Source organism: Tupaia chinensis, unplaced genomic scaffold (genome assembly GCF_000334495.1).
Source record: "Tupaia chinensis unplaced genomic scaffold, TupChi_1.0 Scaffold150288_1, whole genome shotgun sequence".
In the NCBI taxonomy this organism is placed as follows: domain Eukaryota; kingdom Metazoa; phylum Chordata; class Mammalia; order Scandentia; family Tupaiidae; genus Tupaia; species Tupaia belangeri.
This window is the reverse complement of record NW_006210128.1, coordinates 1,193,328-1,213,882: the sequence shown is the minus strand read 5'-3', so window position 1 is coordinate 1,213,882 and position 20,555 is coordinate 1,193,328. Positions and strand designations below refer to the sequence as shown.

Below are 20,555 nucleotides of genomic sequence, written 5' to 3'. Positions count from 1 at the left end.
GGCTGAGACTTGGGTAATTCTGTCACAGGTTAAGTTAATTGATTTCTTTTCTTTCTTTCTTTTTCTTTTTTTTTTTCCTTGAGAAGTTTTTGCCGTAGGGCACATGCGCTTGCCAGAAAGAAAGCAAGACAGAGAGACAGAAAGCGAGAAATCACCCCCCTGGGGAGGGGTGGCCACATTGCAATCTCTTCTCCATTCTCCTCTCCAGATCTTGGGCATGCAGACACACATGCCCAGCGTGAGTTTAAGCCACCGGGTCCAGGACTCGAACTGCGGTCAACTATATGGGGGTCCAGCGACATAGCCATTATGCCACCTGCTGGTCCCTTGATTTCTTGATACCCTAGGCACTTACTTCAGCTCTCGGTTTTCAAGTCCCTCGTCTCCTCCCATTTCCATCATAGAAGTCAAAGAGAAACTACAACCTACATTACAGATCCCAAGCTTATTTTGTGCTCGGGGAAGATCAAGTCTGCTCATTCCTTTCTGCTTCAGTAATTCCCGATTGCCTTAACCCCTCTTAGGACGAGGTCTTTTATTTGCATATACATATCTGTGTGTGTATCTGTACTTGTGCTATGTCGTTTGTTATATGGTAAAGTCCTTAAAATTTCTGTCCCATTGGCTTATTAGTAAATAACAGCACTCACATAAATTCGTCTGAGTGCTTCTCAAGTCCACATGATTGGTAAATCTTTTTTTTTTTTTCTTTTTTTTGGAGAGCTTTTTTGCTATAGGGCGCTTGCACTCGTGAGTCAGAGAGAGAGAGACAGAGAGACAGAAAGTGAGAAATCACCCCCGCTGGGGGGAACGGCTACGCCGCAATCCCTTCTCCTCCATTCTCCTCTTGGGATCTTGGGCACAACCACACACAAGCGCCCGGCGTGAGAGTTTTAAGCCACGGAGTCCAGGACGCGAACTGCGGTCGACTACGTGGGAGTCCAGCGACATAGCCATTATGCTAACTGCTGGTCCCATGATTGGTAAATCTTTAGCAAATAAGCTGGCTTCAAAGATGTTCAAAAGGAAAAAATAGATAAAAAGCTTCACAATTTCCAACATATATTTTTGTCCAAGGTCTTACTGTTCAGACAACATCATTTGTTTTAGTAGTGCTGGTTTACTGAAACAGTGGACATTTATGTGTTATATGTTACATATGATGTGGTAAAATGTAACATGCCATACAAGTAGGGAGATAGATTAATGACTAGTTTTTCTAGTATCTTGATTTTCACTAGTAGTCAAAGTGTAATGGCTAAAGGAAATGAAGAGACTGTAAATGTCCCAGGCGCGTGTGTGTACATGCCCAAGATCCCGAGAGGAGAATGGAGATTGCAGTGTGGCCATCCCCCCTTGGGGGGGGGGTGATTTCTCGCTTTCTGTCTCTCTGTCTCTCTGTCTTTCTGGCGAATGCACATGCCCTATGGCAAAAACCTCTCAAAAAATAAAAAAAAGATTGTAAATGGGATAGTTCAGGTAACTTAAGATCTTAAAATTGAGATTAATTGAGGTGATATTTATTTATAAAATGCCTAAGTCATCTTTTTAATTTTTTTTTTTTTTTGCTATAGGGCGCATGCGCTCGCCAGCCAGCCAGCCAGCCAGAAACAGAGAGACAGAAAGAGAGAAATCACCCACCCCCCAGGGGGGATGGCCACGCCGCAATCCCTTCTCCTCCATTCTCCTTTTGGGATCTTGGGCACGCACGCACACGTGCCCGGCGTGAGTTTAAGCCACCAGGTCCGGGACACGAACTGCAGTCGACTACATGGGAGTCCAGCGACATAGTCATTACGCTAACTGCTGGTCCCTAAGTCATCTTTAAATGAGTAACATACTCTGATTAACATAAAACTTGAATTAATCTACTGTTTTCTTTTTCAAATTTTATAGGCGAAAGTCTATTAGTAAGAGTGTTCTCTTAGGTAAAATTAGTATTTAAAAAGATAATAAATCCAGGACCAGCAGGTGGCATAATGGTTACATCACTGGACTCGCACATAGTTGACTGTGGTTTGAGTCGGGACCCGATGACTTAAAACTCACACTGGGCGCATGTCTGTGCATGCCCAAAGTCCTGAGAGGAGAATGGAGAAGAAGGGATTGTGGTGTGGCTGTCCTCCTGGGGCGGGGGGCGATTTCTCACTTTCCCTCTCACTCTCTATGAGCACACAAGGCCTAAGGCAAAAACCTCTCAAAAAAACAAAAACGGAAACGTCTTCCGACCTACCTATCCTCCAGACTACAGTGCTACAGTTCCGCCTTGGCTCACTTGCTTACCAAACAGCAAAAGATCAGTTTAACTGGCTGGTCACCCCCACCTTAGACAGACATCCAGGTGACTATAATGAGGGGGTCCCAGAACTGGCTTTGGGTGGGCCTTGGTATGGGAGACAGAGACTTAAAAACTCCTGTCTGGGGACCTGGTAGGATAAGAGTCAAGACATTGTAGGACAAGTTATTCTCCCTTTCTGCACCCCTGCCCCCTCGCCTCCTTTTTCTCCTCCACATAAACAATTAAACTTCTACCCTTAAGACTCTCCACTTGGCTGCCACTGTCAGGAACTGTGACAGGTTTATACCCCAAACTTCTGCCTGATCCCAGTGTAAGTTTAAATGGCCAGGAAATGTAGCAAAAAAGGTAAAAACTTAAGCTATGACTACATTCTTCAACCAGAACTTCTGTATAAATAAGGCAAATGCTTTATAAAACTCAGGGACGGCGTTCCGCCCTCCTGGCGGTGCTCAACTGCGCCTTCTAGGAGGTACTGAGCTTCAGTTCTCAGGGCAGCATCTCTTGCAGGCCAGATCTAGGCAATTCTTAAAGAACTCAGAAAAGCACTGTAATGAATTTGACAATTTACCTTAACCTTCCATTTAACTTAAAATGACAAACAAAAAGGCGTAATTGCCTGTGGCCATAGCTCCTGAGTCACTCCCATAATCCTGAAGGCTGGGAGCTTAAGTTCCACCCAAGGGCAGGATCTGGAAGAGCCCAGATCAGAGACTCTGCCTTGGGAAGACTAAACATTCTCAATGTGCAATGTGCAATAGGCAAGGCCTATAACTGACATCCACCTATCCCCACTGGGGCCTTGTCCCCACCATGGAGGAGCTGGTCACCAGAGACAAGAATGCCCTGAGCTCCGAAGGGAGCCCAGGACTTCTGAGTCCTCTAAAATTGAAGGTTGCTGGGGACCTGAGACCTCAACAGCTCCCCTTGGACATCTGGAAATCTCACCGGACAAGCCTCGGGTAACCCTCAGAGTGACAAATACGAGTGTGTTCCTTGAAATACTATTATTATTATTATTTTTTTAGAGAGGTTTTCACTATAGGGCGCGTGTGCTCGCCAGACGGACAGAGACAGACATAGAGACAGAAAGCGAGAAATCACCCCCCAGGGGGGATGGTCACGCCGCAATCCCTTCTCCTCCATTCTCCTCTCGGGATCTTGGGCACGCACGCACATGCGCCCGGCGTGAGTTCTAAGCCACTGGGTCCGGGACGCAAACTGCGGTCGACTACATGGGAGTCCAGTGACATAGCCATTATGCTAACTGCTGGTTCCCCCTTGAAATATTATTTTTTGTCTAAATCAGAGGTTAAGGCTAGTTCCAAAAATAAATGTATAAGAGAAAAACAAGAAATACAATAGTAAACAGGAAAGAGAAAAAGCATTAATGAGGTAATTTTGTGAAGGGATTTTAAGATGACTAAAATGTAAACAAAGTGTTAAAAAGCACCAGAGGACAGAAATCAAGTCCCGAGACACCTGTTCTCTCTCTCTCTCTCGTCTTAACACTGGCCTGTTCTTTCACTGTGGCTCCTCCACTCACCTCTGTTTCCATGGCTGCGGTAACTCTCCAAAACCAGAGGCCTAGATCTTCTCGCGGCAGAAAAGGGGGGTTCTCTTCCTCTTTCCGAAGAACAATGCTGCTCTCGTCCTTCCCCTGTGGCCCCGCTGTAACTCTTCTCAGTTCCCGCAGGGCCTCCTCTCAAAGGGGGGTTCTCTTCCTCTTTCCGAAGAAAAATGCTGCTCTCATCCTTCCCCTGTGGCCCTGCTGTAACTCTTCTCAGTTCCTGCAGGGCCTCCTCGCCTAAAAATGCTAAACCGCTTCATCTGAGACAGCATCCAACAACTGGCCCCAAAACCGGCTGAAAACATCGTGCTGCTCCAGAGGGTACGATATTCACGTCTGCCTCCAGAGGGCCCACACCCCCTTCACCCTAAAGGACAATGCTGCTTCTCAGCATGAAGCAGCTCCCGAAGACTGATCATCACCCATAATCCCTTGTCCCACACTCACCTCAACATTTTCAGAAAAGATGAAAAGGCTGGAAATGTTAGGTCAGCACCTGATTGGCTTTTAGGTAATTTCTCATCAGAAGATGAGATGGTTAAGACCTTTGGCCAGAATCCTCCGGCCAGAGCCCACTCGTACTGGTGGCCAACAGCCATAGGTGGGCCCATCAGGTCAAGTAAGCTGATCAAAGCCGTTCTTGGGACCCTGCCCCTACCCCCTCCCATGTAAACACATCATGTCTCCTGGTAGAGTGGGCTTCAGACCCCTGGGCTCTTTCTCTCAGTAAACTTTGCTTTTCCTCTTGAGATGATGCCTCCTGAGTCTTACTCTGAACCCTAACAGTGGGTGTGTCATAATTTTCTGAAGGTCTCATAGAGCAATCATTTTCTCCCATTAAAGATGTGACAAATACGGACCAATAGATGGCATGATTACGTTGCTGGACTCCCACTCAAACCGCGGTTTGAGTTTTGGACCCAGCGATTTAAAACTCACACTGAGCATGTGCACGCCCAAGGTGCCACGAGGAGAATGGAGAAGGAACTGCAGCGTGGCCATCCCCCCCGGGGGTGATTTCTCACTTTCTATCTCTCTGTCTTTTCCCCCAGTGAGTGCAAGTGCCCTTAATAACTTTGTTTGTTTGCTTTTTTGTTTTTGAGAGGCTTTTGCTGTAGGGCGCGTGTATTTGCCAGAAAGACAGAGAAAGATAGAGAGACAGAAAGTGAGAAATCACACGCCCACAGGGGTGGCCATGCTGCAATCCCTTCTCCCCCATTCTCCTCCTGGGATCTTGGGCGCACACGCACACGCACCGGCATGAGTTTAAGCCACTGGGTGCAGGACTCGAACTGTGGTCGAACTACATGGGAGTCCAGTGACGTGGGCATTACGCCAACTGCTGGTCCCCTTAATAATTCTTTTTTTTTTTTGGAGAGGTTTTCGCTTAAGGCACGTGCAGTCGCCAGACAGACAGAGACATAGAGACAGAAAGCGAGAAATCACCCCCCAGGGGAGATGGTCACACCGCAATCCTTTCTCCTCCATTCTCCTCTTGGGATCTTGGGCACTCACACACACGTGCCCGGTGTGCGTTTTAAGCCACCGGGTCCGGGATGCGAACCGCTGTCGACTATGTGGGAGTCCAGTGACATAGCCATTAAGCTAACTGCTGGTTCCCAGAGGGAGTGAAATGGACTTGATGCCGCAATCCTCCAGCCTCCATAGGTTTTTGCCATAGGGAGGGCGCCACCATGCCTCACCCCTTAATAACTCTTATTTTGCAGAGTTATTGTGAGTATTACACACATGACATGAGTATTATGAGACAACGTGGAAGACTGTTTTTAGTTAGACTTCTTACATGCATTTAGACCACCACTAGGTGGAAGGGGTTTTGTGAAAACCAGAACCTACCAGGTATCAAAATGCTCTGGCAGCTTAAGGGACTCGTCACCAGGTGCTCATTGCATCGCTGAGTTGTGCCTGTCTCTGTGTGTCTTTTCGGTTCTTCCACTGCCTACGATTGGCTCTACCTTCTCTTCTGTCAATTTGTTCTTAAGCTTGCATTATTTATGATTTGTTTCTTCATAACTCTAGTATTCACGCCTCACTGTATATTGCTGTAAATCTATCTCATAGTTTGTCTGGATGCTTTTTTTCTGCTGCAACATAGATAACTACCTAAGCACTTCCACTTTTCAGTTCAAATTTTCAGGAGAATGTTTTGAATGAATTCATCTGTACAGGCGTTGAGAACGTATATGTAAGTATCTACCATGTACCCACCATTTATGGTAACCTGGGCCCCGCTCTAGGGACTCTCTGAATGATTCCTCTATTCTCATCCTGAAAATACCTCCTGCTTTCCTGGGAGCTGTTAGAGATGCTGAGTTTGGAATCCACTCCAGACTTACTAAATCTACATCTGCTTTATAACAAAGTCCCCAGGTGCCCTGTGTGCACATAAGAGTCAGAAGCGCTTTTATTTTTTTTTTTTTAAAGAAAGAAACACACACAAACACACCCCTTGGTACCAGCAGATGGCATAATGGTTACATCCCTGGACTCCCACGTAGACGATTGCAGTTTGAGTCCTTGACTTGGTGACTTAAAACTCATGCCCGGCGCGCGTGTATGTGTGCCCCAAATCCCTAGAGGGGAATGGAAGAGAAGGGATTGTGTCGTGGTCATTCCCCTCAGAGGGTGATTTCTCGCTTTCTGTTTCTCTGTCTCTCCGGCGAGCACACACACACCCTATAGCAAAAATAAAAACTGATCAACCAATCAATCTATCAAACCTTTACTTACTTGTGATTTTCAAGCTGGGATTCTAATCGCGGTAGGCCACCTGGGAACCCTGCACCTTAACCACCATGTCACCTGCTGGCCTCCTGAAAAGCTTTGCTTTAGGGAACCAGCAGTTAGCGTAATGGCTATGTCGCTGGACTCCCACATAGTCGACCGCGGTTCGTGTCCTGGACCTGGTGGCTTAAAACTCACGCCGGGCGCGTGTGCGTGCGTGCCCAAGATCCCGAGAGGAGAATGGAGGAGAAGGGATTGCGGCATGACCATCTCCCCTGGGGGGTGATTTCTCGCTTTCTGTCTCTATGTCTCTCTCTGTCTGTCTGGCAAGCGCACACGCCCTACAGTGAAAATCTCTCCAAAAAAAAAAAAAGCTTTGCTTTAAACTTCTAGTTCTCATAACTGGCTGCATATTGGAAACAGCTGGGGATAAAAACAAAACAAAAACACCTGATGCCCAGGTCTTTCTCCATAGGTTCAGATTATTGCAGTTCGGTGTAGAGATTGAAGTCAACTTCAGATACAACACAGCCCAGTGGAGATTTAGTGGGGGGGCTGGGGTGGGGGGGTGGACAGTTACTAAGAGTGACTCCTTAAGGTCTTATGGGGAGGGGGAAGAGGAACTAGATTGAATATCAAAGATGAGGAGACTTTTGGTAAACTGGTTTGGTAAGATACTTGGGGAAATGGGGCAGCAGGTGACATGGTACTTAAGGTGCTAGATTCCTATATGGTCGACCAGGGTTCAAGTCCCATCCTGGAGGCTTGCTTTTTAACTCCTCCCACCCCGGTCAAATTAAAAAATAATTAGCAAAATTAAGTAATTCCTTAAAAAAAATATTCTTTGGTAAAACTCGGCGCAACTGGCCAGGGATGAGGACTAGTCTGAAAGAAGGTTAAAAGGAGCCTGACTAACGTGTAGTTTAAGAGAGTCAAATTGGAGTCGGGACTGAAACGTGCTGGGTCCGAGTCTGCAGGTCATGTTGACCCCACGCCCCTCATAGGACGCGATTTATCTGGTACTATACATACACCCGTGAGGTATTCTTCCCACTGGCCCGCTATTATAAGACTACCGACTGCATTCCGGCCCAACAAATCAGGTCAGTCAAAAATCAAGCCGTGTCTTCCTTATCTGCCCGAGCCTGCTGGCTGCGAACTAGCTGGGGCAAGACTCCCGCAGCGGGCCGAGGGCGGGGCCGCACGCACTGCGCAGGCCAATCACAGCCCGGCGCGCAGGGGCGCCAGCGCTCCCTCGCTGGGCGGGGCCTCACCACCTACCAGTCTCCTCCGACCTGTCAGCCTTCTGCCGCTCTGATTGGTCTTTTGGAGATGACGTAGGGGCCGCCTCGGCCTATGGCGGCGGAGCCGGCCGGCTGGCAGGGTTGGCGGAAGTGGTGTGGGCGAGGTGATCCCGCAGTGCAGGAGCTGCTCAGCTCGAGTGCCGGGACCGGACGTGGAGCAGTGGCCATTGCCTCGTCTTCTGAGCTCCGGGAAGATGATGCGCTTCGCCCTGACCGTGGTCCGGCAGTGAGTATTACTGTCACGGGTGCTTTTCCGCTCTGTCCTGCGTCAGCGTTTCGGAGGGGCGAAGGGAACTTGCATCGGCGACCCGCGGGTCCCTGCTGGCTTGCAAGGGTCTGTTTTCAAGGCGCTCTCGTGTGGGTTATCTCGTTCGACCCGCTTACCCGGCAGTCTTTCAGTCTCATCAGTCCTGTGTTTCCTACGAGCAGAGTGAGGTCTAGAGGCGCAAATGCCGAAGATGCCCCAGCCGCTGGGTAGTACAGCGGACTTCTCTGCCCCCAGCAGAGTCCGAGGATTTTGCAGACTTGCTAGTCCATGGCGGGTATTTCTGACGCTCTCTACCGCGATCCCCTCTCCCCGTCGCTGACTTTCCCCTGCGTTTCCCTGTGGTTCCCCAGGGTAGTCAGTCCCACAGACGTGATTTTGAGGTTTCTTTCTGTCCCCCAGAGGCTGCAGGTCTGGGGAAGAACTGAGGGCCTCAGCCCCGAATCTCAGCAGACCGCATCACCCTGAACAAATGTTTTATGATAACAGATTCCATAGAGCTAAACGCCGGTGTCTTTATGTGGCCTGTCTTTCTCAACACGTGCAGACTGTTAAGGGGAAGTGAAAATCAAGGTGCTTAAGAGCACCGGTGTTTAAAAGCACGGTAGACTTGGGTGGCAATCCTGACTCCTAACAGGGTTTAGCTATCCACTTAATCTTTTTTTCTGTTACATAAAATGGGGATAATGTTAGTATCTGTCTCACTGGGTTATTGTAAGAATTAAGAGGGAAAGGCAGAGTACGGCCTAATGTAGGGGAAGAAACATAACTGAGAATTAAGTAACCATTTCCACGATGCGCTTGGTTTTCAAAGATAGATGTATATTTTATCAAACCGGCGTTGTGAGTAGGCTCTGTGCTTACTTGTTTATATAGTAAATATTTCTACCTTCCCGGGACTCCCAAGGGACACAAATATTAACGTTGTCAAGCTGTCTTCTGTTCATTATAGGAAGATAATCTTGGGAATCGTTAGTCATTGCCCTTTTAGGATTCATGGGATGTAAATGGCAAAATTGGAAATCTGGCTTCTCCCTGTCTCTTCCCCCCAACTCCGTTCCATTTTATATTGGGTTGTCTGGAAATGATGCATTTGTGCGTAGAAAACACAGAAATACGTCCAGACTTGCCTGAGACCAAATAGAGTGCGTTGGGAGGCTCTCCACTGCTGAAAGTTGGACAGCTCATTGGTCGCGGGATAGGACTTGCTGGGCTGTTGGAAAAGTCATGACACAGAAAAAATACGTCATTTCTTTTCTGACAACCCATTAGAGCCCTCACCACCCGTTCCTCCGATGTCAGAGCATTTTCTGGATGCCTGACCCAGCCAGTACAGTGTCAGATACGTCACTGACACTCATACGGTAGGGAATGGAAATCTGCTTCACCCAGAAAAGTACGGGGTTTCCCGTTCAGATTTTTAATAGATAGTTCTGAGTGTGGATTTTCCTGATGTTTAAAAAAGGGTGTGATTGTGGAGACCCTTATAGGAATCATTTAAGAAATATAAGTCAATTACGATGGGTCAGGCACTGTTGTAAGGACTATCTGTTGATAATGCAGTAAGGTAAGGACTAATCGTTCCCATTTGCAGGTGATAAAACTGAAATAGCGTAAGTAGCTTGTTTAAAGTCACAGGACAAGTTGGGGAGATCAAATCTGAACCACGCAATCTGAGCAGTCTTCTGTTTCCTGGTTTATTTAGTGAACACCTCGTATCTGTAGATTACGTGGGTATTACCATCCATCTTTGAGGCCACTTTTTAATCCTCCTAATACAATTGCAAAGAATGTAAAAGAGGTTTGTTTTAGGCCCAACTGGTGGTGTGGTGATTAAGGCCCTGAATCCCACGTGGGTAACTTCACATTTCGAGTCCTGGACCCTGGGGTGTGCATGCCCAATTTCCTAAGAGGGAAATAGAGGAGAAGGTGTGTGGCCATCCTCTTCGGGGGGTGAGGGGGGTGATTTCTCCCTCCTGCCCTCTAAAGCAAACCTAAAGAATAAATAAATAAAAGTGTCCTGTTTTCTGTGTGGGCAAGTGAGTGAAAGTGTTGACATAGTTGATAGATAGGGTTGTGGTTAGCTGTCTTCCTGTCTGGACAGTCCTGCTTCTCACCTTCGGAGTTCTCAAAAGTTAAAAACTAGAGATTCTTTCAGGAAAAGATATGATTGCAAATTTGATTGATAATCACTGTAGTTAAATAAAATGACTTTTTGAAGAGTTAAATTTTTTAAACAAATTTTTATAGGTTTTCTGTTTTAGGGTGATAGGATGCATGTGCTCACCAGAGAGAGAGAGACAGAAGAAAAGTGAGAAATCACCCTGCTAGGGTAGCCATGTCACAATCTCGTCTCTATTTCGTCTTGGGATTTGGGGCATGCATGCACGCACATGCGTCTGGCGTGTTTTTTAAGCGGCCAGAACCAGGATTCGTCAGCCATGTGGGATCCAGCGTCTTAACCACCACGTCACCTGCTGGCCAAAGTTGGATAATTTTAATAAAGTGTACCTCTTCAAATAATGTAAGGAAATGTTAAAGCGATTTTTATTTATTTATTTATTCTTTTTCTGGAGAGGCTTTTGCTATAGGGCATGTGCGCTCGCCAGAAAGAGACAGAAAGCGAGAAATCACCCCCCAGGGGGTATGGCCATGCTGCAGTCCCTTCTCCTCTATTCTCCTCTCAGGATCTTGGGCACGCATGCACACATGCCTAGCGTGAGTTTAAGCCACTGGGTCCAAGACTCGAACCGTGGTCGACTACATGGGAGTCCAGCGACATAGCTATTATACTAACTGCTGGTCCCCTTAAAGGAATTTTTTAAAGTTCAACCAAATCAAGGCCCAAGATTCCAGACTTCCAGTCTGTCATGATTATTAAACAGTAACTTCTCATCTATGGCACAGCATTGTTGAAAACGACAGCATAGGCAGGTTAGCATGAGGGTTACCTACACAATACTAGTGAAGGTCTCTGCTTCTTGAAATGTGGCAGTCACATGCCAAACTATCTTTTTTTTTTTTTTTTTAAGTTTTTGTTATAGAATATGTGCGCTTTCCAGAGAGAGACAGAGTAGTAGAAGAAAAGTGAGAAATCACCCTCGGGGAAAAGCCATGCCATAGTCCCTTCTCCATTCTCTTGGGATTTAAGGTATGCATGCATACACACCTGGCATAAGTTTCCAGCCACTGGATCCAGGACTTGAACTGTGGTCAACCATGGGGGAGTGTAGTACCGTAACTACCACGCCACCTGCTGGCTCCTTTGCCTGCCTTTTTTGATGTTGAAAACAATGATTAACACTCAACAGAAAGTAACTACTGGTAAAGTTGGAATAAGAAACAAATCACTTTTGCTATTGATTGCTAATTTATCATGTTTAAGCTATTAAAAATAAATTATAGTTTGTGGAAAAAATTTTAAAGCTTTAAAGATCTGGTTAAAGGAAGTAAAATTGGTCCCAACAGATGGCATGGAGGTTAGGGCAGCTGGATCCACATGGCCAACTTCATGGTTCGAGTCCTGGACCTGGCAGATTGAAGATCACACTGGGTGGATATGCATGCATGCCCCAAATCCCAAGAGCAGAGTGGAGGAGAAGGGATTGTGGCATGACCATGTCCCCTGGAGGGTCATTTCTCACTTTCCTTCTTTCTGTCTCTATTCAGCAAATGCACACGCCCTTTAGCAAAAACTAAGGGAAAAAAAAAAAAGTGAATAGATGGTTTTGCCGGTGACTGACTGCAAACACCTACAAGTGAGTTTCAAGAAGCTGAGACCTTCACTGGTATTGTGTAGGTAACACTAACGCTCACCTGCGTATGTTGGCGTTTTCAACAATGTCGTGCCGTAGATCAGGAGAAGGTACAGTTTATCACGACACACTTAAAGTCCGCAATCGAGGGCATTCAAGCCCACAGATACACACTGGTAGTTTCACTTCAAAGTATGATGAAGAAAGAGGAACATGCGTACACGCCCTGTGGCAAAAACCTAAAAAGAAAAGAAAAGAAAAAAGCAGGCAAAATAATAGATTCCTGTAACGTGATACTTTTATAAAGATGTGTAAATTATCATGTTAGTATTTACTTGTTTTGGGGACGTGCGGTTGATCAGTTAGAGCCTTTGCCACTAGGGCTAATCTGTGTATAAACAAAAATGTGTTATGAACTGGGCCTTTACAAGTTTTTTTTTCCCTCTCAAACCATCCAGTGAAAGTCCAGCCTTTGATATCTCCCCCCCCCCCAAGATATTTGTTGTAGGGTGTGCACACTCACCAGAAAGACAGAGACAGAGAAACAGAGAGTGAGAAATCACCCCCAGGGGCGATGGCCGTGCCGCAATCCCTTCTCCATTCTCCTCTCCGGATGTTGGGCAGGCACGCACATGCACCTGGCCTGAATTTAAGCCACCGGGTCTGGTACTCGAACCATAGTCCACTACATGGGAGTCCAGCGACATAGCCATTACTCGGACTGCTGATCCTCAGCCTTTGAACTCTCTATCTGCAAATGAAGGAATTGGTGTAAAGGAATTAGGACTCAGCAGCATTCATGATTAAATTCTAGGTGTGGTGCCACATTTCCACTGTACTTAGCACATCTTTTGAAAAACGTGTCCCACATTACACTAATTTCCCATGATTTCTCTCTTGTGGCTCAGAATTGAGTTTCAATTTCTTTAGAAGATACACCCACCTGGGGGGATGATTCCTCATTTCTCTCTCTGTCTCTCTGGTGAGCACAGGCATCCTATAGCAAAAACCTAAAAAAAAAAAAAAAAGACGTAATGCATTGCTTATAGGAAAGTGTGTAAACTTTCTCTGAGTGAGTGAAGAACGGGATCACCTACAACATGGAAGATACGTTCATGCAGGGCCTATAAATGGCTGGTCATGAGACTTAGCGTCTTGGCCCGGTGCTTGGATTCCTGCAGAGTCGGTGTTCTGTTTTGGAGACGGATCACACTACAGACTTTGAGACTGAGTGCTGTTATTCCTGACTCCTTCAAAATGTATCCCTCTGACCTTTCAGCTCCCTTCATCCTCTGCTGCTCTCGCAGCCAAACAGGGACGACGGGAAATAGACTAGTGGCCCACTTCCCAAACTCACCTTCACACTCACTTTGGTTTCAAAGATATATATACAAACCTCTTGATAAAGCTGATGAAAGCGCTAAAACTAAATATTTATGGAAGGCTTTTTGGGAAAAAATTCTATTTTTAGATTCCTACTCTGTAATATTTATAAAGTAGTCTGAAGGCAAAAATGCCCAATGGGAGCTAAGAGCGAATGCCAGGGATTGCACACCACGCCGTTGTCTGCAGCAGTGTCTCCTGACGTGCAGCTAGTTGGAATCCTGCGTATACCATCGCTGTCAGGTGGGGGGCAGTGGCTTTACCCTGCTGTGAAATGACTGGGATTCCGTATTCGATGAGATAACTTTTTTGTTGTTGTTTTCTTAGATATTTGCCATAGGCTGTGTACACTCGTAGAGAGACCGGGAGAGGGAATGTGAGAAATCACCCTCTGGGGGGATGCTCACACCATAGTCCCTTTTCCTCCATTGTCCTCACGGGATTTGGGGCACACATGTGTGCGCACCTGGCGTGATTTTCACCCTGCGAGGTCTGAGACTCAGACTGTGGAATCGGCCGTGTTGGATCCCGCGTCTTAGCCTCCACATCACCTGCTGGCCTCAATATGATGACATTTTAGCAGGGTTTTTTTTTTTTTTTTTTTTTGAGAGTTTTTGCTATAGGGCGCGTATGCTCGCCAGAGAGACAGAGAGACAGATAGCTATACCTTTGCCCCTTCTCTACTCTCCTCTGAGGATTTGGGCGCACATGCCTGGCCTGTTTTCCAAGCCTTCGGGTCTGGGACGCAATCCTCACAGTCGGCCATGTGGGATCCACCTACCATAACCTCTGCACTTTGACCCACCTTGCCTTGCCTTTTTTCTTTTCTTTTCTTTTCTTTTCTTTTCTTTTCTTTTCTTTTTTTTTTTAAAGAGAGTTTCTTGCTATAGGGCACCTGCACTTGTTGGAGACAGAGAAAGAAAGTGAGAAGCTGCCCTCCAGGGAGAATCCCTTCTCCTTCTCTTCTTGGGATCATGGGCACATACGCCTGTCATGAGTTTCAAGCCACTGGTCCAGGACTTGAACCATAGTTGACCATGTGTGAGTCCAGTGCCTTAACCACCACGCCACTTGCTGGCCCTATTTTCGTCTACTTAGTCAACTTAGTCATATACTGTGGTAATCTTTCCATGCTGTCTCTCTTTGAGAGAGATTATTGCTATTAGGGTACATGTACTTGCCAGAGAGACAGAAAGTGAGAAATCATCCCCCCTCCACCCCAGGGGGAATGGCTATGCCACAGAGCCTTCTCTTCCATTCTCCTTTCGGGATTTTGGGTACAACATTCACATGTGCCTGGCATGGGTTTCAAGCTGCTGGTTCCTGGACTTGAACCGCAGTTGGCCATGTGGGAATCCAGCACCTTAACCACTTCGCCATCTGCTGCCCCACGCTATCTCTTCTTAAAGGACTTAATTATATAGGATTCTATTAGGTAATCACTGTTTATTTGTTGGTATAAATATATGTGTGTATGCGTATATATGTGTGTTTGTTTATGATCAAGCATGCATGCACATAAGAGAGAGACGGAGAGGGACTAGCAGGTGGCGTGGTGGTTAAGGGGCTGGACTCCCGGTGGGCCGACTGTGGTTCAAATCCTGACCCTGGCTGCTTGCTTTCTCACTTTCCCTTTCTCTCTCTCTCTGGTGAAGTTTGAAAATAAATAAATAAATAAATAAAATAAATAATTCAAAAAAGAGAGAGAGAGAGAACAAACAAGAGGGTCATGCCAGGCTGAGTTTCCTGTCCCCAGCCCTCCACCTCCTCATGTGCCCAGTGTGTTTTCAGGCCACCCTGGGGGATCCAAACCTGAGGTCAGCAGTGTGGCTTCCAACAGTACAGTCCAGTTCTGCAGGCCGTGCCACCTGGCTGCGTCATTCATGGAACTATTACCCGTTATTTTAATCACGGTTGAGGACATGAGCTCCCTGCTAAGGGACATTTGGTTTGTTTATAATCTTGTGCTGTTTGAAATAATTCTGTAGCAAATAGCTTTTTTTTTTTTTTTAAAGAATTGTTTATTTAATTTTACTTTTTCATTCATTAATATGACTATAGAGACACACACAGAAAGAGAGAGAGAGGGAAAGTGAGAAAACAAGCCACCAGGTTTGGGGCTCGAACTGTGGTTGGCTAAGTGGGATATCCAGCGCCTTCACCACACCACCTGCTGGACCCTGCAAATAGTCTTTTATATATGAGTGGATATAGGTGTTTTCAGTAATGGGGTTGCTGGAGAAAGGGGTAACTAGATTTGTCATTTTGGTGGGCTTTTCCAGATGGCTCTTCATAGGCAGTATATTCACTGAAGGTCCGTTAGTTCCCTGAGTTTTCCCTAGGTACTGGGCATGTCAAGGTGATAAAATCTTTGGCCGCACTTTTAAGAAACTGGAACCAGGAACCAGCAGATGGCGTAATGGTTACATCACCGGGCTCCCACGTAGTCGACCATGGTTCAAGTCCCGTACCCAGTGGCTTAAAACCCACGCTAGGCCTGTGTGTGCGTGTGACCAAGATCTTGAGAGGAGATTAGAGGGGAAAGGATTGCCACGTGGCCGTCCCTTCAGGGGGTGATTTCTCGCTTTCTGTCTCTGTCTCTGCCGAGTACATTTGCCCTATAGCAAAAATCTCTAAATGTAAAAAACTAACTCTGAATGAATGAATGGTAGGTAGATGGGGAATGGTGCTGGGAAGGGGAAAACTACCTAAGCCAGACTTACGTTGCATCTTTTCTTTTTTTTAATTATTATTCATCCATTTAGTTTTTTATTTTGTTTTGTTTTTCTTTTTAATTTGACCTGAGAGAGAGACACAGAGAGAGAGAGAGGAAATGAGCAAGCAAGCCACCAGGTCCAGGACCTGAACCATGGTCGGTCATGTGGGAGTGTCCACCTTAATCACCACGCCACCTGCTGGTCCCCTGTATTGCATGTTAAAGAATAATGTATTACGAGCCAAAATGTGGCGTGGGGTTTTGAGGGTTGTGCTCTTCTGTCCCATTCCATTCAGATTCCTTGTCACCTGTTCATTCATTCAGCCCAGCAATGAACACACTTGGCGTGGTCCTGCTGCCTCTGAAAGTCATTTTGACCAATATATTTATTTTAACAAGATTATCTGACAAAAATAATATATGCATATATAAAGGGTTTTAAATAGTATTTTCTCCCTGTAATTTGTATAAGATTAATTCCTGAAATACATTTTAATTTGGGGCAGTATGTAATTTTTTTTAATAAGCATTTAATTTTATATACTCATTCAATTTACTTATTTATTTAAATTTGACCAGTAAGAGATGGAGAAAGAGAAAGTGAGAAAGCAAGCCACCAGGTCTGGGACTCATGGTTAGCCACATGGGAGTGTGTGGTGCCTTAGCCACCATGCTGCGTGCTCATCCCTGTGAGCCAGTGTGTAATTCTTAGCTCATCATTAGAACGAGCAATTGCAAATAGCAGTTTAGAATAAATTGTATTTCTATGGGTTAAATTGTGATGTATGTTATGATTCATCTGCTGCATTTATGAATATCATTACCCTTCATTCGATTTTTTTTTTCCTTCTCTCAAAAATAATGTAATCTGATAATAAAGTTTCTCCCTTCTTTTTATTTTAGTGGAGAAACAAGACTTAACAAGGAGAAGATAATTCAAGGTTGGTGAAATCTAATTGTTCTTTTGGCGCTCTCTGCATTAGTGGGATGCGGCGCTCTCTGATTTGGCGGGGTGGGGTGTACAGGGAACAGGGGTTGCTGAATCACAGCACCGTAACCTCAGAAATGTGACCAGAGCAGCTGGTCTCCTCAGAGGAGCAGGTGCCATTAGTGGACTGGTGTAAAGAACAGTCTCGGACTCGTTTAAGTGCGGCTTCAGGGAGGCCCAGTGAGTCGTTAGTCATGTCAGGTCTACGCGTCTCAAAATGTACCTGTCTGGATTTCCAATGATTTCATATTTGGAAACATCAGCTTTACTGACTGGTGTCAATAGTACTATTCTGCTTAGGTAGTTATTTTAATTTTAGTAGTAACAAGAGGTTTAAAAAGAGAATGCCCAGGCTAGCCTGTGGTGTGATGTTTGAGGGTGCTGGGTCCCTCATGGCAGACTGCATTGTTCAAGTCCCAGGTCTGGTGGCTCGAAAAACACACCAGGCATGTGAGTGTAGGCCCAGAATCCTAAGAGAAGAATGGAGGAGAAGGGGTTGCAACATGGCCATAATCCATGAGGGGATTCTGTTTCTCTTCTCTTTCTCCAGAAAGTGGACATGCTCCATAGAAAATTTTAAAAAGAGGGAGAGAATGCCTATTGCTTTATTTTGCAGAGGTTCTTCCTCCCATGTTCTGTAATTTGGACTGCGAGCTTTCATTTGTTCTGTAATCCAGCCTTTCTGGGATTTTAAAATTTATCTTGGGTAGGCAGCCAGCAGATGGTGTCATGGTTTTGTTGCTGGACTCCCAAATGGCCGACCGTGGTTCAGTTCCCGGACTTGGTGGTTTGAAAATTCATGCTGGGCGTGTTTGTGTGCGTGTGTGCCCAAGATCCTGGGAGGAGAATGGAAGAGAAGGGATTACAGCATGGCCATCCCCACCGAGGAATGATTTCTCACTTTACCTCTCACTGTCTCTGTCTCTCCTTCTCTCTCTCTCTCTCTCTCTCTCTCTCTCTCTCTCTCGGAAGCACACGTGCCCTAAGGCAAAAACCTCTGTAAAAAACCTTAGGTGAAATTTCAGCTATGCAGGTCAGCTGGTGGTCAAGATAGTTTCAGTCAGTACCCAATTCTAGACGGACAGTTCTCTGAGCACTTCCATGATAAGCTGTGTTTCTCTGTAGCTGCTTCTGAAGTTCTCTTAGCCTTGGGTATTCAGTTTTCAATATATCTAGGAAGAACTTCTTTTGAAATAATTATTTTTATTTTTATTCATTGTCATTATTTTATTATTATTATTATTTTTTTTATTTTTGAAGTTGAGCAGTGAGAGAAAGAGAAGGAAAGTGAGAAAGTCAGCTGTCAGACCCGAGACCCAAACCCAGTCAGCCCTGGGGGCGTCTAGCCGCCTTAACTGCCATGCCACCTGCCGGCCCCTATCTAGGAAGAGCTTTAAAGAAAAGCTCATCCTGTTTGCTGTACATATGGGCCCTTTAGCTGTCTGTTTATGTCTTCCCTCACATCTGCAAAGTCTCCAGCCATTATCTCTTCACATTTTCCCCTCCATGTTCTGTATTTTCCTTCTGGAGTTCCACTACGTATGTTATAGATTGAATGTCTGTCTTCCCCAAATTCATATGCTGAAGTCCTAACTCCTGATAGTGTAAGGAGTGGCATCTTCAAGGGGTGTAGCCTTCATGAATAGGATTTTAAAAAGGGGACTCCGGGGCAGGTGGAGGTGCAGTGACAGCATGATGCTAGACCCTCACGGGCAGGTCACGGGTTGGTATCCCAAGGCCTTCCTGTACACACTGGGTGTGCATGTGCTGGAGTGTGGGCTCTCTGAGACTGGGGGTGGGGCACAGCACGACCGCCCTTTCTGGGGAGCCTGGCTCTCGCTCGCTCTCAGAAGAAATAGATAAGTAAGTCTTTTTTTAAAAAGGAAGACCAGCACCCTAGGCATTGCTCTTCCTCTCTCATCCTCTTACCCCCATGTAAGGACATAAGTCAGCCATCTGCAAACTGAGAGAGCGCCCTTGCCAGAACCATACCTTGGCACCTTGACCTCAAACTCCAGCTTCCAGAAGCAGAAGAGATCAATTTCTGTTGTTTATAAACCTCCCTGTCTGAGGTTCTTTGCTATAGCAGCCTGAGGGCGTGTTAGTAAAGCCCATTGGTTCACGCACCCTTTGCTATATCTAAGATATGTTCTTCTTTTTATTTTTGGAGAGGTTTTTGCTATAGGGTGTGTGCACTCACCAGAGAGACAGAGAGAGACAGAAAGTGAGAAATCACCCCCCAGCGGGAATGGTCACGCTGCATTCCCTTCTCCATTCTCCTCTCGGGATCTTGGGCACGCACACACACGCGCCTGGCATGAGTTTAAGCCACCGGGTCCAGGACTTGAACCACAGTTGACTACATAGGAGTCCAGAGACATAGCCATTATGCCAACTGCTGGTCCCACTATATCTAAGATACGTTCTATTTCTTGTATCTAAGTTGCATTCTGGGTAATATCTTCAGCCCCGTCTTTAGGTTCATTCAGCCTCCTTCAACAACATCTCTTTTACCCATTAGAGGATTTTTTTCTTCCCCATAGCAATTCTATTTTTCATTATTAGAAAATGGATTTGGTTCTTTTAGACAGCTGTCTGGCTATTTTTGTTGACTGCTGTTAATTGCTTATTTTTGTGATTCTGCCTTGATGTTTTGTTCATAATTATTTTATTGTATTTGCAGATTTGCAGTCTTCTTTTGGCGTCTTAATGGTTCTAAATCTGTTCTTTGTTATTTCTTTTGACCGTCCTTCGTGATGGATTATTTTCTTGTGTGTTGGATTGTTGAGTTGCCATTTGCTCTGAGCAGGAAGCGTGTCAGCTTTTGCTGTCTGTGAGTGAATGATCCTGAAGAGCATTTGCATTTGGTTTTTCCACTGTGCCGAGACCACTCTAGCCTCCTCCCGGGGCTTCTTGCTTCCACGAACACTGAGTGCAGTTTTCCCGCCTTGCCGTCCCAGGCAGCACGCCTCCTCCCCAGCCTGCCCGCTGGTTCTAGTGTCACAGCGTCTTCAGTATGTCAGTACTCACCTTGCAGCCCAGGGGCTTTTTGGTGGTTTTGTTTTGTTCATTAGAGCTTTTTCTTACGTTTGATAATGCCGGCAATGTGAAACACACATGCACGCACACCCTTTAGTGTTTTGTAGTATGAGGCCCGTCAGAGTGTCTAATTAGCCTTTCTTCTGGAGACAGAGGTTTCAAAGCTTTTCTTTTTGGGGTAGTGGTGGTTTGCTTTAGGGCCCATGCTTGCCAGAGAGAGAGAGAGAGAGAGACAATCTGCTGTGGGGATGGCCACACCACAACCCCTTTACCTCCACTCTCTTCTTGGGATATTGAGCACACATGCACATGTGCCTGGCATAACTTTGAACATGCTGAGTCTGAGACTCAAATTGTACAGCTTGCCACGTGGGATCCAGCACCTTAACATCTACTCCACCTGCTGACCCAAGGTTCCAAAACATTTTTTTTGGAGAGGTTTTTGCTATAGGGCATGTGTGTGCACCAGAAAGACAGAGACAGAGAGACAGAAA

General features: G+C 45.9%; 1 protein-coding gene across 1 annotated transcript in view; it reads left to right on the top strand.

The window, feature by feature from the left end:
• Positions 1–7,984: 7,984 nt before the first annotated feature.
• TIGAR (TP53 induced glycolysis regulatory phosphatase) overlaps positions 7,985–20,555 on the top strand; it is a 34,173-nt gene continuing 21,602 nt past the window's right edge. Inside the window, exons 1-2 of the mRNA XM_006172033.3 lie at positions 7,985–8,141; positions 16,938–16,975. Coding sequence (XP_006172095.1) covers positions 8,110–8,141; positions 16,938–16,975 — 70 coding nt within the window. The 5' untranslated portion in view covers positions 7,985–8,109. The remainder of the gene's footprint in view (positions 8,142–16,937; positions 16,976–20,555) is intronic.